The 15,909-nt window shown below is 34.9% G+C and overlaps 2 protein-coding genes and 1 pseudogene across 3 annotated transcripts; all 3 read left to right on the forward strand.

Annotated features, from left to right (window-relative positions):
- Positions 1 to 766: 766 nt before the first annotated feature.
- Positions 767 to 4,620, forward strand: LOC114762210 (thymidylate kinase-like; annotated as a pseudogene).
- A 4,428-nt stretch (positions 4,621 to 9,048) lies between these two features.
- LOC114762213 (uncharacterized) lies at positions 9,049 to 12,241 on the forward strand. Of its 2 annotated transcripts, none has more exons than XM_028951674.1 (4): positions 9,049 to 9,304; positions 9,430 to 9,538; positions 11,259 to 11,354; positions 11,497 to 12,241. In XM_028951674.1, exons 1-4 carry the CDS (start codon positions 9,249 to 9,251, stop codon positions 12,043 to 12,045), a joined length of 810 nt encoding a protein of 269 aa, XP_028807507.1. In that variant the 5' UTR covers positions 9,049 to 9,248; the 3' UTR covers positions 12,046 to 12,241. The 2 variants fall into 2 exon arrangements, with proteins under 2 accessions (XP_028807507.1, XP_028807508.1); XM_028951675.1 differs by having other exon boundaries at positions 9,051 to 9,304; positions 9,430 to 9,529.
- LOC114762212 (putative ubiquitin-conjugating enzyme E2 38) lies at positions 12,052 to 14,931 on the forward strand. The gene is made up of 5 exons (XM_028951673.1): positions 12,052 to 12,617; positions 12,698 to 12,761; positions 13,122 to 13,261; positions 13,425 to 13,736; positions 14,385 to 14,931. Exons 1-5 carry the CDS (start codon positions 12,327 to 12,329, stop codon positions 14,703 to 14,705), a joined length of 1,128 nt encoding a protein of 375 aa, XP_028807506.1. The 5' UTR covers positions 12,052 to 12,326; the 3' UTR covers positions 14,706 to 14,931.
- Positions 14,932 to 15,909: the final 978 nt, after the last annotated feature.

Consider the following 15,909-nt stretch of genomic DNA (forward strand, 5'->3'; position numbering starts at 1 on the left):
ATAAATTTTTTGGGCAAGAGCCCAACTTTTTTGAGGCTGGGAGAGCCCAACTTGATTAAATGCTAGTTGCCCTAATTCTCTTGCCATTTGTTGATCGCGGGAGTTCTTGAGAGCGTTTTAAATGATCGCGGGAAATTTTCATTTCAAGACAAGGCGCGAAACACAGGGATTTGGTTATTAGGCGTTAACACTAAATTGTGATCAGCTCCTCACAATATTGATGTCGATTGTTTGTCCCTGCAGTATACACACTACTCCCATTTACCGAATGCTCTTCATTTCTCTTCTTTCTCTGCTTTGTTCCCCTTGTCTTCTTAGCCGATTGGATCGCAATCATCACCGTTTTAATTTCTTTGTTTTATTTTAGTCCAGTTAATGGCTTACTGAGGGTATGCCCTGTTCATCTTATACCATCGTTTCTAAAGCACTGTAAGATATTTCTTTTGGGCTGCTCTATAGAAGTTGCTGAAGATCAGTTTTTGATCGTGGCTCTCCTGCCAGTGTCTATCACACTGTTGTGTTTGAGAATTATCCAAACCCAGAATCAGTGTTAAGTCAAATGGGTGCAAAACTTTTCTTTTGTTCTCTTCCTTGGCTGTCCATAAATCAAATGCGAAGATATCTAGTTTCAATTTCAGTGCTGCTCTATTGCTTCTCAGTAATTGAGCAAGGGATATATGTCCTAGTATTTCAGCTTTTATAATTCTGGATTTCTTGCACAGGAATCTTGGATCTTTAGCTGTGCGAAGGTCACTGAGTTTCAAAGAAATTCTCGTACAAGTATTGTCCTTGGAAGATAAGAATGGAAACGAATTCTAGTCATAACATAGAAGACAGAAGAGTGGAACCTAGAGGTGCTTTGGTCGTCCTAGAAGGCTTGGATCGTTCTGGAAAGTCATCTCAAAGTAGCAGATTAGTTTCATACTTGGAGGGACAGGGATCTCTGCTGAATTATGGAGGTTTCCTGACAGAAGTACGAATGTGGGGCAAATGATATCTTCCTATCTTACTAACGCGTCTCAATTGGATGATCATACCATTCATCTTCTCTTTAGTGCAAATCGTTGGGAGAAGAGGTTGGTCATTCTTCTTCTTCTTTTTAAATTGATCCACAGTCCTTGTTATCTAATTAATGTGCAGGACTTGATGTTTTTCAGTCAGGAAATATTTTATGCTATGTGTGTAGATTTTATTACTAATATACCGGAAAACATTTACCTTGAGGAAGGAGGACTGGGAGCAGAAAACTTGGTTGCAATGGTTTCTGAAGCCATAATCTTCGTATGAAGTTGGTCACTTAACGAGCCCTTCTTCCTCGACCAATCTTCCTTTTGGCACTTGGGTCCATGGCTTTTATATTAGGAGAATGGAATAGCTTGAGAGGAATAGAACAAATTCTTGATTCATGAAACTGGAATTGCTATATTAACTTGAAAGCTTGTGAAAGATTCTATGGAGAGTAGAATAGCATGAAAAGGAAGTCCTCTCTTTTGTTGCTAGAGAACATAACTGGCACGAGAATCCCACCTGTGACAAGGAGAAATGTTATCATAATAACCTTAGAAGTCAAACAAGTAATTCTTTGTGATAACCATTGACCATTGTTTATGTAGATGAGAGCATACTTTGTTTCGTCATTGTTAGCATGACCCATGGTGTTGCAATGAACAATTTTGATCATCACATGCATGTGATCTATGATCATTGCAATGGATGGTTGGGGATGAGCTGGGAAAAACATTGCATTTAGTTGGCTACATGGTTCTAGTGATCATACAGCAAAATTGTTGTGACGTTGATGATATCTGTCTAGGTACATTTTTTTGGGGTTGGGGGGGGGGGGGATATTAACTCATTGTTTTGAGCTTGTTAGGTGTTTACTTCCAGTCTAACACTTAGTGAATATGAAGCATAAAATCAAAGAAAGAAAGGGGGAGCGGGGGTGGTGAGCTATGAAGGGTTGAAAATGTTTTTTGTTTTTTGAACACTTCTCTAAAACTCTTGCTGCTTGTTGAATGTTGATAATGGATGAATATATGAAGCACGGGTTAGGCCAAAAAGCTGCACTTATGCTAGGATTATATGGGACATGTTTGCATCGTAACATGCTTAGATATGTACCTTGTATTTATTTAATCTTCAATCTTAAGTGGTGAGTCAGCACTGGCACAGAAGTAAGGGGACATGAAAAACAATGAGGAAATGGAAGCTTGAGGCATGATGATGGTAGGCATAAGCATAATGGGAAAGCAGGCAGCAATGGCATGGTAGGAACGACATCTATGCCATTAGCCTCAAAATGGGAGGAACACCAAAGTAGTAGTGGCAATGGAGGCAGCATCATGCACAAGTATCTTTAACATCGTGGTAACACAGTAAGGATTAGGAACTTGAAGCATGATGATGGTCATTATCCTTAAAGAAAATTCCCCTACAAATATCCTACAAGATCAAACAAGCTTTTATATTTTTAATAGGTATTAGGGATCAACAGAGAGGATATTATGGCAACCCAACAGATAAGAGAGTATGAGATTAGTATTATATGCATATAATAAGCGGTTAGTAGCTCGAAGAAAATAGGAGCTTAACATTTAGCTGAAGTAAACATATGTGAGGAACGGCTAGCAGAGCAAAAATAGGAGAACAAAATCAGCCAAGGGATTTTGGCATTTAAATTGGTCCATTGTACTAGCTCAAGTAAGCGCCTGAATTAATCTTCTAACTTCCTTGTCCTCTGAAATTCAAAAGGCGATATAATTTAAAATTAATTCTTGCGCTTGTGAAATCTAGTCCGATGACTGGCATGATAAAATGTTAAGATCCCCCTACTACTTTTCTTTCCCTATTTGTGCATCTTTACCAGTTCATCTCCTATATTATGATATGCTTATCTAATGAACTAAATCCCAAAACCTGGCTTTTTTGGCAGATCACTGATGGAAACCAAACTGAAAGCCGGAACAACCCTCATTGTTGACCGATATTCTTATTCTGGAGTGGCTTTCTCATCTTCCAAAGGACTTGACATTGAATGGTGTAAGGTGAAAAGTTTACATGACGATTAAGCCGGGCAGCAATCCATGTTAGAACAGACTAGGTAATGGCTACCTGTCTGGAAAGAAAACTGAATTTTATGTTTTGCAGGCACCTGAGGTTGGCTTGTTTGCTCCTGATGCTGTAATATTCCTTGACATATCACCAGAGGTGAGTATCTTTTCTCATGATCTCTAAATAGTGGTTGTTAGGTTATGTTTTATTTAGGTTATGTTCGATACACCATCTTAAAGCTGAAGTCTTAGAATTTCTAGGTTTCTTTTTATACAATAAAAAAAATTCAAGCATCTATTTATCTCATCACGTGAAACCTTGCTTATTTTCTGAAGTGTATATGTAATCTTCCCAGGCCGGATTTTTCCCCCCTGCTTTCCCCTCAAATACTACTGGTACTTTATGCTCTTGCCCCTACAAGTCTATGGGGGGCCAAAAGGTGGCTTAAGTTAATTATTAGCGGTCTTCTAACTCTTGCTTGATGTCGACTGCGTCAGCCGATGGCACTGCATTTTGTGTAGATGATTTTTTTTTTTTTTTTTGGATGTCTTGTTTCACTGTTAGTTGGTTAGCATGTTGGATCCTGGTCCTTGCATGTAACTCATTTTTGGTTTATTTGTACTCCCTGTATACTGGAAATATGTCAGAAAGCTGCAGAGAGAGGAGGTTATGGGGGTGAGAGATATGAAAAGCTGGAGTTTCAAAGGAAAGTTGCTGAAAGCTACAAAGCTCTCCACGATGCCTCCTGGAAGGTAATTTACCGTTTTACATGGATTTCCCCCCAAAGCAAAATGCCTCTGTTTTTTAATGCTTTTCTGTGGCTGTCAATCTTGCACTATTGGCATGGTCATTTCCTTCATTCAGTTTCTTTTGGCTTGTATGTCTTGTATGCTTAGAAACAAAGTTAAATGTAATTTTTGACATGTGGAAGAGCTCTTTTGTAAGAGTCCACAGAATTTAAATAAATACCCTTGTATAATCATATACTTTTGTTACAAGACTTGATAACAATACCAACAGCATTTTGATCGGCTGGAAGGAAATCAATGCTTCTTAAGATAATATCTTGAGTCTTGTAAATGGAACCAAAAAAAAAAAAAAAAAAGAAGAAAGACTTGGGAAGGATAACCCTCGTTTGGGATTTGATAATATTTGAACCTGAATCTAGATTTATAAAGTGATTTATTTATAAGTAATGAATAGCGCAGCTCACTTCAAACTCTGGGTAAAGCATGTGATCCAGATTATTCTTATTGGTTGGCTGTATACCATATAGTTCTTTACAAAAAAATAAAAAAGGAAAAATGATGATGATGATAATTGCTTAATGGATTGTTGCTTGGAGTCAGTTTTTGTTTGGTGCGGGGGGGGTCCATGCAAGTGTTTAATTTGCAAACTGAACTTGTGTTTCTCATGATGCAGATTGTAGATGCTTGCCAATCCATAGAAGATGTGGAGAAACAGCTGCATGGTATAGTACTTGAAAGTGTCATGGAATGTCGGAAGGGGAAGCCCCTTTCCATTTGTGGCCTCTATAGGTGTCTCTCCTCTTGGCAGCATACCCGATAATTTCTGAAAACCAAATCCAATCAAATTGTCCAAGTATATAAAATTTCTAAAAGACGTGGTTTGATTCTCTGCACAAGGGGATTGTTGTGCAGAGCCTACACAGTGGGATCCAACGGCCATAAATTATTTTCTTGATCCAATGTCCACATAAGTGTTATGTAAACCGCATGATCTTTAAATCAATGCAGACCGTTGAATTTCCACTGCGTAGACTCTGCACGCAAACTGAACTCACACATACTGATGCACTAATCTCAGTCCTCGAACGATTCACTGAATTTATTTTGAATGCAAAAAGGTGTAATCCTTAATGTTATCGTCAAGAATTTGTTTGCTCGGATTAAAGGCTTATTAGTATGTGATCTTGTTCATGTTTAAAACTATAAAAGGATCCTTCAATTTTCATTCGAAGGATTCCACTGAGTCTTACTTTTTTTTTTTTTCCTTTTTGGGAATGAAACTGAATAACAATTCTCAAAAGAAGAAAATACAAGAGATCAAGAGCCTTAATTTGATATGCAGCTTATGCTGGAGCTTTTGGTAAAAACCAAATGATGGCAGCTTAAAACGTGTGGACTGCTGTGCATACACATTCTTTCTTTCTTTTCTTTTTTTTTTTGGGTTCTCCCATACCTTTTTTTTTTTGCCTGATCTCCAAAACATTTCTTTTAATCCTTATTACAAGGTGATTCTAATTATTTTATTGGAACAGCTTTGATGTTAAGCTATTAGTTGTCTGAAAATGAAATAAATTTTCTATTTTATCCATAATTAATGAAAATATTCAAATCGACATTTTATTTTCTCATAATGAATATATATATATATATATATATAATGGTCAAAATTGTTAGGGTATAGACTTTCAAAGTCATTTTGATCCGTTTAAGTTCAAACAGCTTTTACTTTTTCTCAGTCAGTAATGTGAACGTTTGAATTTCATGGTCTGAAGGTTCGTCCGAATAAAGCGCATGTGGATAAAGATGATATTGGTGTTTGGGGATTATCGGCTGCATGTCTTTAAAAATAACAGGGTTAAGAATATTTTATCCTAAAATATCCGCAAAAAATTTGTCGGTATTTGAAAATATCCGCAAAAAACCAACATTGATTACATTTTTTTATAGAAATGATGACATTGCCTGTTTTTCATCACTCTCTTTCAGATGCCTATGACTCCTTCATGAATTATTTTAGGACAAAAAAATTCTAAATCCAAAATAAAATGATTTAAATGGGTCTTCAAATATTTCAAATTAAAATTGTTTTTGCTGTTAGAAAACTTAATCAATCCTTTTGATCGACTTTAAACGGTTTTATTAATAATTGGACAATATTTGTAATAGAAGAATTTAAGATTTTTATATTTTATTATTTAGGACCAAAAGGCATTTGTTTCTTAAATAACGAAATTGAAACGCCTTTACTAGCCTCTTCAACCAATCATTTCGCATTTGGTCATTTAATTTGTATTATTGATAAATTCGTTAATTTATAGGTTGAAAAGTGACATCTAAAACTAATAAATCTTCAATACGCGTGTTGTTGCATTTTTTTTTTCCTTTAAAATTTTTCCCTCTCCCTTCTGAGACTAATGAAGTGTAAATTCTCTATGCCCAAATTGAAATAATCTATTGCTTTAAATTCTTGCTTTCCTTCTTAGTTTGACTTAACGAAATTTTGTCCCTTTCATTTCCTGACGAGCCGACTAAGTTGAATTAGACTGACAATTCATTTCATGCCATGGATACAATGGATCGTAATTTTAAAAAAAAAAATTCCAAAAATAAATGGTAAATAATATTTCCAGCTTATCCATAAAAATTGTAAAGACTCATAAATAATATGATTTATTTCAATTGACAAGTTTTATATAATGAACCATAGAAAGATGATGAACAATGAATATCTTTTCATCTTGATGACCAAACATAAGTTTATAATAAACAAATATTGATGAATAGGCACAGCAAATTATCAGCATAACTTCAAAAACACTGCATAATTTTTCTTACCACAAAAAATTGTTATACTAAAACCCATAAGAAGAACGCATTTAAAAAGGGATTAGAGATTGAACCTATGGCTCGTCTGGATTAGTGAGAAAATAATTGTTAAATAAATTTAATTTATATTTACTGTTTTGAGAAATATATTTTGTTGAGTTGGTATACATGACTTAAAACTAAGGATTTAGGCTAAAATTAATTTTAACATTTTAAGGCGTGTTTGAATTTTTTTTGAAGAAAACCATAGTTTTGTTAATTTTGAATAAAATCCAAACAAATACTTAATCGAAATTTGCTGATAGAGCATGTGTCGTGAGTTTTTGGGTACCTATTATCAATTGTAACTCCTTCCGATATAACCAATTCGTGCCACAATATCTTATAAGCATGTGATTAGGAGAATATTCTTTTTGAAAAACTGGAAACTTGGCAAAAAGGTCTCTCTTAAAAAATTTTACTAACCAGAAAAACATGATATATTTTTATACACAAAAAGTACAAGTATTTTATAAAATTTCATATGCAGAAAGTAACAACATTCTAATTCAGGGCCTCTCTTACTACTACTAAAATTACCAAATGGGAATTTCTTACCAATTTTTTCAAAATTTATTTGGTTCAAATAATCATACTTAGTAGGTGTTTGAAAGCAGCTAAAAAAAATATTTTTATATTTTACAAGACAAAACACGTCATATATACTCAATATAATTTGAAATAAGTTAATCCAAGCATCCTTTAATCTTTTTTTTAAAAAAATCATCTGTAAAACGATTGTTTAACATTATAATTCTAGGACTTCTTGAAATTTCTTTTCTAAAACAAATATATTATTTTTAATGTTAAATATAAAAGGTTTAATAATGAAGGGTATTATGGGAATATTAACATAAAGTGTTTCTCGGTGCTTCGGAGTCCTGAAGTTAGATTTCCAAAACTTATAACGCTCGTTTCATTTAAGATAGTTGTTACTACTTACCAAATTAAGTTTACTCTGCTTGTTTATAAGATATTTCTAATTATTTCAATAGTTAAAAAGAAATTATATTAAGCCATTAGCTTTGTTTGAAATTGAAAAAAATTGAATTTTGCTCATATTTAAACCCTTGCATTGAAAAAATAATCGATGAATTTTTTTTTCCATTTGTATTAGATTGTTTCTCATAATTGATGAGTTAAAATACAGGCAACATTGTAGTTTTGCTTGTTTAACATTTAATACTCTAAGAAGATGAAATTATTTTTTAAATAAACATTTTAATTGCATCAAAATTGGCTAAAAAATAATTTCTAATGCCAAAAACATTTTCCCAGTAGTTACATGTTTATGAGATTGTTATTTTCAGAACATTAATATAAAATATATGGGGAGTTCACCTTTCCAAAAATCATATTTTGAATTTTTTGGGAGCTGGTCCGTTAGGGCTAAACAGGGAGATTCTCGAGGAGCAATAAATATAAAAGTCTCTGAGCTTAATTCACTGAAAAATTAAGTTCCCGAAGAGTTACGAAAAATTTGGCCAAAAACAATTTCTCTGAAAAATAACTTTTCTTAATATTTATTGTATATTTTAAAACTTAGCCCTAAAAATTATAAAATAAATTCAATAAAAAAGCTCTATTTTAGCATTAAAAAATAATATATTTATTTAAAAGCGCTCTAAACTTTTTAGGAAGTTGAAAAAAAAAACAAGTATAAATTTTGTTGCTTTAAAGAAAAAACCCGATAGATTTTGCTGAGAACCAAGCTGACCCCTTATAATTTTTTTAACAATGTTAAAATAAATCATCTAACTCTTTAAGTTTTACTTCCCCATAACTTTCATCACAGCAAGCAATACTTTTTCAAACAAGGATCATAATTTCTTAACAAAAAAGTGATTTCTTCATCAGAAAAAGCTAAACAGGCAATTTTCTAATTAAAAAAATCCATATAGTATTTAATTTGTAAACATGCATTGATTTACCAATTCAAGCAAGTGAATCCAAATCATTAATACACACACGAGTGCATTAATAATAATTGGAAGAGGGGGCAATATTCATAAGTGATAAATAGATATTCATGCAACTAATTTATGTTTCATTTTAAATGCATGAACTATCTCTTATATTAAGTAAAATCATCAATATATTCATAAAAAAATAATAAATTACTGAACGCGCCACCGACCGGTTTCATGCAAAACCTTAACGAGGTGGATCACAAATCATGAAGAGTATAATTATAATTAGAATAAATTGGGCCGAAAACAAAACTAACCGCGGAAGTATCGGGCGCAATTGATCACCATGTAGTGGCACGAACGTAAATTATTGGAAAGTCGCGCCTTTTTTCTGAAAATGACAATCCGGTTTCGTCACCATCTATGTCGATGCACTGCTTCTTCATAAATCATACGGTGAAGGCGCGAAGCCATAAAAGGCTGTTCTTTGCTCTTCCTATGCTATTTCTCACTACGAGTGTCGTTGTGTCTTTTTCTTTCTTTTCCTGCCCGAAAAGATTTTTTTTTCCCCCCGCATGAGATCAAACCGATTTACCTTTAAATTTCAGCGGCTAAGTCGCTGATAGTGGGGGTTGATTCCTCCGGGAAGAAACTTTTCACTTCAAGCTCTATAATGAGCCGATCAATCGAGCTGCCGCCGCTGCCCCAATATTCGTTTCGGAATTCCAAGTCCTTTTCTCTCTCTATTATTGTTGTTTTTGTTTTTATTATTATTTCGTCCCATGAAACCCGCATGAACACTCTCTCCTCACACTTTCGCAGCAATCTTTGTGTTTTCTTTTCGCTCTAAGCAGGAGGAGAGTATATTCAGGTAGCAATTCGGTGTTGATGGACCCTGAGGTTGTGGAAATTCCTCCCCCAATTCATCGCCCTACGAAACTGATGAAACAGAAGGTAGAACCGGTCTGTAAAGTACATGTTTTCTGACAAATTTCGGATGTTTTTGCTTCATGGGTCTGAAAAATTGTGCAAATATTTTATCTTTCTGTTATGGGTGTTCAGAATTTATGTCGATTGCTAATGCTTTGTGTTGACCCGTAATTCATCTTTGCTATGAATTCGTAGTCACGGTCCCCAAATTTTCTCGCTTTATATTTATGGTCGCTATGTGTGAACTTTGTTTAATCTATTATTGCCAGGGACGTCTTGAAATGAGTTGAATTAGTGAGTTGAGAATGCTTGATCGTACCACTGGAAGTTCTGGGCATTTGTTGAAAGTTCCCAGTATTGTTCGCCTGGTATATTAATCTGGGTTGTTTATTTCAAATCTTGAATAGGGATTGCACTATTTTCCCTTAAAGTGGTCGACGTTTAGGGACTCTGTGGCAATCCTGGACTCTTGCTGTAGTGAGGATTTACTATACATGTCACTGTACCTATGATAATAATTTTTAAGGGTTTTGCTCGCAATCATGTCCATTGGTAAACATTATGTTTGGTGGGCTATATTTCAACATGAATTCCTTTTCTTTTGAAATAAACTTTGTAGACTGTGCTACTTGATACGATTAACTCATGATTTGTTATAGATGTTGAGGACATATGAACTTATCTCTGTTATCCTTGGATGATTCAAAATTTCCTTATATGGTTGTTTCTTTCTTCTTCCTGCATTGTTCTAACTTCTTATGCTGGGAATACGTGCCCCACAGAAGGCAAGGCTTGTATGACTGCTAATTTAATCACGAACATTGGCCAAGTTTTTGTTTTATGGATTCCTCTATTTGAATGGGAGAGTAAAACTTGCAGAAGGATGCTATATTAGCAGTTCAGTTTAGCAGTGTAGTGGTGTTGTGGCTGGATTTGTGTGTAGCCTCTTGGGATCTTCGAGGGAATTTGTTTGTCACTGTCAACTTACTGTAGTGGTGTCTATTAACTAATTCGTGATTACATGCTGAAGGGTTTCTCTTTACAAATTTGATTTGATCATTATCAGTGGCCTTGTTATTTCGATAGCTCTTTTTTTTTTTTTCTGTCCATTACTCAATTTCAAGGCAAAACAATTTCTCTTAGTTTGTTGAGTTTGTTGAATAGTTATTCTACCATGAAAATGCACGAGACATTCTGCCTCTAGGACGTAGCTTGGACTTTCGAGTTCTGATCATTGCTTATCCTCATATTTATAATTAAATCTTCAAGTCCAAAGGTTTTGGCAAAGGGTGGTTGCATTAGAGATAAATTAATAATGCTAATAACCATTTACTTTCGTTCTCTTTAACAACTTAAATGTATGAAATGAATTATTTCTTGACGCAGTTGATATTTTCTGGTTTGCTGAGGACCAAGAACCAACACAAAATATTGGAATTGCAATATTCCTTTGTATCCTGTGTTCAATATGATATTGGAGACTATCATTTGATATATAGTTCCAAACAGCACTGGACAGTTTCTGGTGAATGAAACTTGCCCATAGAAAGCTATCGTCTCTGATTAATTACATAATTCTATTTCTGAAATTTTTCCTTCACAAGTTACAAAAGTACAAATGTTTTCTGTATTGCTCATTGGATCTATCTTGCTTGCTGCCTTGTTTGTGTAAGATTCCTTGGATGTCTCTAGGAGTCTATCTCTTCTTTCTCAGATATCTCTGACTCTTAAATGTTTTCTTTGACTTCTCTAGGCTATTATTAGTGATGTGATTGACGTCGACAATGATGAAGACTCTGCTGATTTAGTGTTTATTGGTGAAAAAGTTGGCGGAAGCAACAAGGGAAAGGTAATTGAAGTTGTTCATAATAATGGCTATGGTGATCATCTAGCTATGGTTTGTCAATAAGAATTTCTACTTCATGCGCCCGCTTCATTTATCTTCACTAAAATGAAATATGGTTTAACATTTTGCTTGGTTTCCTTTTCAGGAGATGTCTGATGATGTTTGTCCCCCTCCTACTCTGGAACAATTTGGGCCAGCTAGTGGGCTTGAGTCCTCCAGTGGTTATGCTTCAGTATCACATAATATAATCAATGTCGATGGTCACAGTTCTGATCTATCAAATGATGATGATGACTACAACGATCATTTTGCTGATGATTTCATGGATGTAGATGAGTACGCCATGTTACAGGCACACTTTGACAGTGTGAATATACCTGCTGGAATTGAGGCACCCATACCCTGGATGTCAAATTTTGATATAGATTTGAAGAAATCTGGAAGTAGTTCTTCGAATCCTTGGGGTAATATGCAGTTAGATGCTAAAAGTTCTCATATGACAGACTTATCTCAGCTTTCGTGGGCAATAGAATCTTCTGACCTCATCCAAGAAACTCCAGTATGTAGTTCTAGTTCACAAACAAAAAATGCTGCTGTCAATCCTCCTCCTCAAAACTTGTCTTCTCAGTTGCATACTGAAGCTGCTCTTGGTAAAAGCAATCAACTTTTTCACAACTTGATGGGCTTAAGCTGAACTTGAATCTAGCACTAGGGGCAGATTCATCTAAGCCTCATTGGTTCAAAGGACCTTTCAGTCGCAAGAAGAAGCTTTCTGTTTTAGGTGATTTTCAAAGTGATTCTTCAGCACACAAGTCAGAGCCCTTGAAGCTGCCACCTGGAGGTGAACCTCCTCATTGGGGCAAAGTTAAAAGTGCAAAAAAGGCACATGGGAAAGATGTTTTGTTCCATTCAAATTTCTTTCCACCTTTTGAAGGGTCATATCATATTCCTGGATTGGAATCAGCAAACTCTAATATGTGGAAGAAACCTCCTAACCCGCCTTTTACAGACCATTCAGATAATTTAGGCTTTTATTATCCATTTGATCCTCTTGATGGCCCTCTTCCGCCAATGTTTGGTAATGCTTGGATTCACAATTATGCCAATGATGAAAAGAATGAAACTACTACTACTGCCCCGGTTGTTACAATATCTGATGAAGATAGGGATGAAATCTTGAGGAAATTCCAACATTTTAAACAGTTTGACACAGTTGAAGACACTTCAGACCATTACTATAATGGCAAAAGTTATTCCTTGAAGCAGGTAGTTTAGTTTCCAAGGAACAGTCTCTTTCAGTTCTGATCTTAATATTTTGGTTTTTCATTAAGTGATTTTTCTGACAGCATTCAAAGAATTGGTCAAAGAAAATTCAGGAAGAGTGGAGAATTCTTGAGAAGGACTTGCCTGGTAAGTGTATTTTAAGTGTTACTGTTAGTTACAAAATGTAACTGATATTTTTCTAATTGTATATCTTTTGTTTCTGGTTTTCTTTTCAAGCTGATGATCCTCGGACACTTGTATGTCTCTGGTTTCCATCTTTGTTGTTGAGATTGAAGCGAGAACCTTTTAGATCCATAAGCCACTTGGAATGTATGCATTTGAAATAATGTCATGTTATTATTATAATTGAAATACGCTGGGTGCCTGAAGCAGTGTTAAAAATAGCTGTAACTGGGTATTGTAGATTACAGTGTGCAACCTTTTACTATATTCTTTGCAATATGTCTCACTGTTTCTTCTTCGTCGTCTCCTCATTGGTTTCGTCAGATACAATATTTGTTAGAGTTTATGAGTCAAGGATGGATCTTTTGAGAGCTGTAATGATTGGAGCAGAGGGAACTCCTTATCATGACGGTCTCTTCTTTTTTGACGTTTTCTTTCCCAATGGCTATCCCAATGTGCCACCGGTATGGAGTTTAAGTTACGCAACTATATCTTATTGACATCAGTAATTCAGTATCATGTTTTCTCCCTTTAAGTTACGCAACTATATCTTATTGACATCAGTAATTCAGTATCATGTTTTCTCCCTTTATGTACAAGTCTTGCTTATGGGAAATTTCATGGCAGGAAGTCCACTACCACTCTGGTGGTGTTAGGATCAACCCAAATTTGTATAACTGCGGCAAAGTATGCCTCAGTCTGCTTAATACTTGGTCTGGCGATAAGAATGAGAAGTGGCTTCCTGGTGTTTCAACAATTCTACAGGTTCTTGTTTCTATACAAGGTTTAATCTTGAATACAAAGCCTTATTTTAATGAGCCAGGGTTTGCTCATACGAGTGGTTCTGCTGCTGGCGAAATGAGGTCCCTGCAGTATAATGAGGATGCATTTATTCTATCATTGAAGACGATGATGTACGTGATGAGAAAGCCTCCAAAGGTATGATTCTAGTGACTATATCAAGCTTAATTTTTAAACCTTAGTCAATTTTTGTGCATATTCATACTATACATGTGCACACAAGTGCTTATATCAAGTGAGAAGAGTGATCGTATGTGACATAAGTTAAAATAATGACTTTTAAATGAGTTTACTGCATCGAACAAGGTACATTAGTTGTCACTAGGATGGTTTTTGCATGTGGCGAAATTCATAACGTCTATAGTCTATCCACATAAGCTTCCTAGGAAACATGGATACTGACATGGATGTGGTGATTTGAGAAAATCTGATGTGTTCAAAAGTCTTTTAAAGTATTGCATTGTATCTGTTATAAGTATCAGGCACGTTTCAGACAGATATAACTCTATGAGTGCATCCATGTTTCGTAGTAAATCTGGTTTTAGATTTCTATACTTTCTTTATATGGCATAGCATCAAAAGGGCATGATCCCGTTATGTAATTTATTTAGTCATGAACACAGAACTAGTTGAAGATTACATAGATCCTTGAAATCATGGATGTAGAATGTGGCAAGTGCTAGAACATGCAAGTGTTTTTCTTCATTATAGCCATAAACTTCTTACTGTCTCTTCTTCTTTATGGGGCTCAAAATCTAACTGTTATGGCCTTTTTTTTTGCCATAGCATTTCGAGGACTTTGTTGCGGGGCATTTCTGCACCCGGGCTCATGATATTTTGGTGGCGTGTAAAGCATACATGGATGGTGCTCAAGTTGGCTGTTTGGTCAAAGGTGGAGTGCAGGATGTTGACGCAGGTGACCGGAGCTGCTCAAGGCAGTTTAAGGAAACCTTAGCTGGATTTGTGAATAGGCTTGTCGGAGAATTTTCCAAAGTTGGAGCTAAGGAGTGTGAGAAATTCTTGCCGCAGGCGGCTACAGCAGGTAACATGTCAGCAGGTTGTAACCCTGATGCTGCTGGTGCTGCTGCTCCTGCTACTGCTACTTGAACTCTCCCCTGATGAAGCCCAATTTTGAGACTTGATACATATAGGAGGCATATTTAAGCTATACCTAATAGCTCCCTGTTTTATTTCAAGATAATAGCCAAAATCTGGTGATGGTCCATCTTATGTTCGTTCACATTGGAAAAACATGCCTGCACATAATTTTGGTCATTGTATATAGTTGCGGATGATGCTAGTACATTGTTAGTATGACTCATGGTTTAAGTTTCCAGCTCTATATATATATATTATTATATATATATATATATATTCCCCTTTTTTTATTCTGAAGGTTCGAGTTATATTATTCTCTGCTGATATTTGCAAACAAGTCTGAAAAACAAATGATTGAAGAGAAGCCTATTGGTAAAACGGGCTACATTATATAATTATTTGGTCTAAAAGAATGACACTAGGCATATTTGGTAATGGGGAATGTGCGAGTAATCTCACTGGCTGGTGTGGAAATGGAGACACAAGTGGGGCTTGTTCATCTGAACCTAAGATAAGCATAATGTATTAGCGTCTTCTGCATGTATTTATACCAGCTGAAAAGAAAAGGCTCAAGTATAAACCAATCAATAATGCTAATTATGAGTATAAAATTATCTAATGAAACTCAGGGTTATATTGATGACAGATTCAAAATTACTCAAGTTTGAAAAGATATAAGAAAATTGCAGTTTAGATTCCTGAATTTAGGACATTCATTCAAAAATACTCCTCCGATCCTTATATAAGACCCATTTGACTTTTTATTTGGTCCTAATTATAAGACCCAATCCATTTTCTTTCTTATATTTATGCATTTTTTTTCAAGATATCCTTCTAATAATGATAGTTTTAGCCAATATACTTAATTAGCAAGGATATTTTAGGAATAACAACACTTATTTATTATAAATAACTAACTTAACTTACTTCTTTAATCTCCTCAAATAAGTCAATTGGGTCTTATAATTAGGACCGGAGGAGTACTTCAAATTCAATATGATTTTGAATGATTGGTAAAAATTTGCCCACATAGATGAAGTTTTACACTGTTCAATTTAACATTATCAACTTAAAATATTTAATTTCAATGTAATAATTTTAACAAAATGTTTAAATTTACCTTTCCTCTATTGGTTAGGACTTTGTCAAAGAGACAAGGTCATAAATTTGTTTGGAATTTACCGATGGAGAGCAAACGATGTTTGACATTTGA

This window comes from Neltuma alba, unplaced genomic scaffold (genome assembly GCF_004799145.2).
Source record: "Neltuma alba isolate B1F8T4 unplaced genomic scaffold, ASM479914v2 tig00011200_pilon, whole genome shotgun sequence".
Taxonomy (NCBI): domain Eukaryota; kingdom Viridiplantae; phylum Streptophyta; class Magnoliopsida; order Fabales; family Fabaceae; genus Neltuma; species Neltuma alba.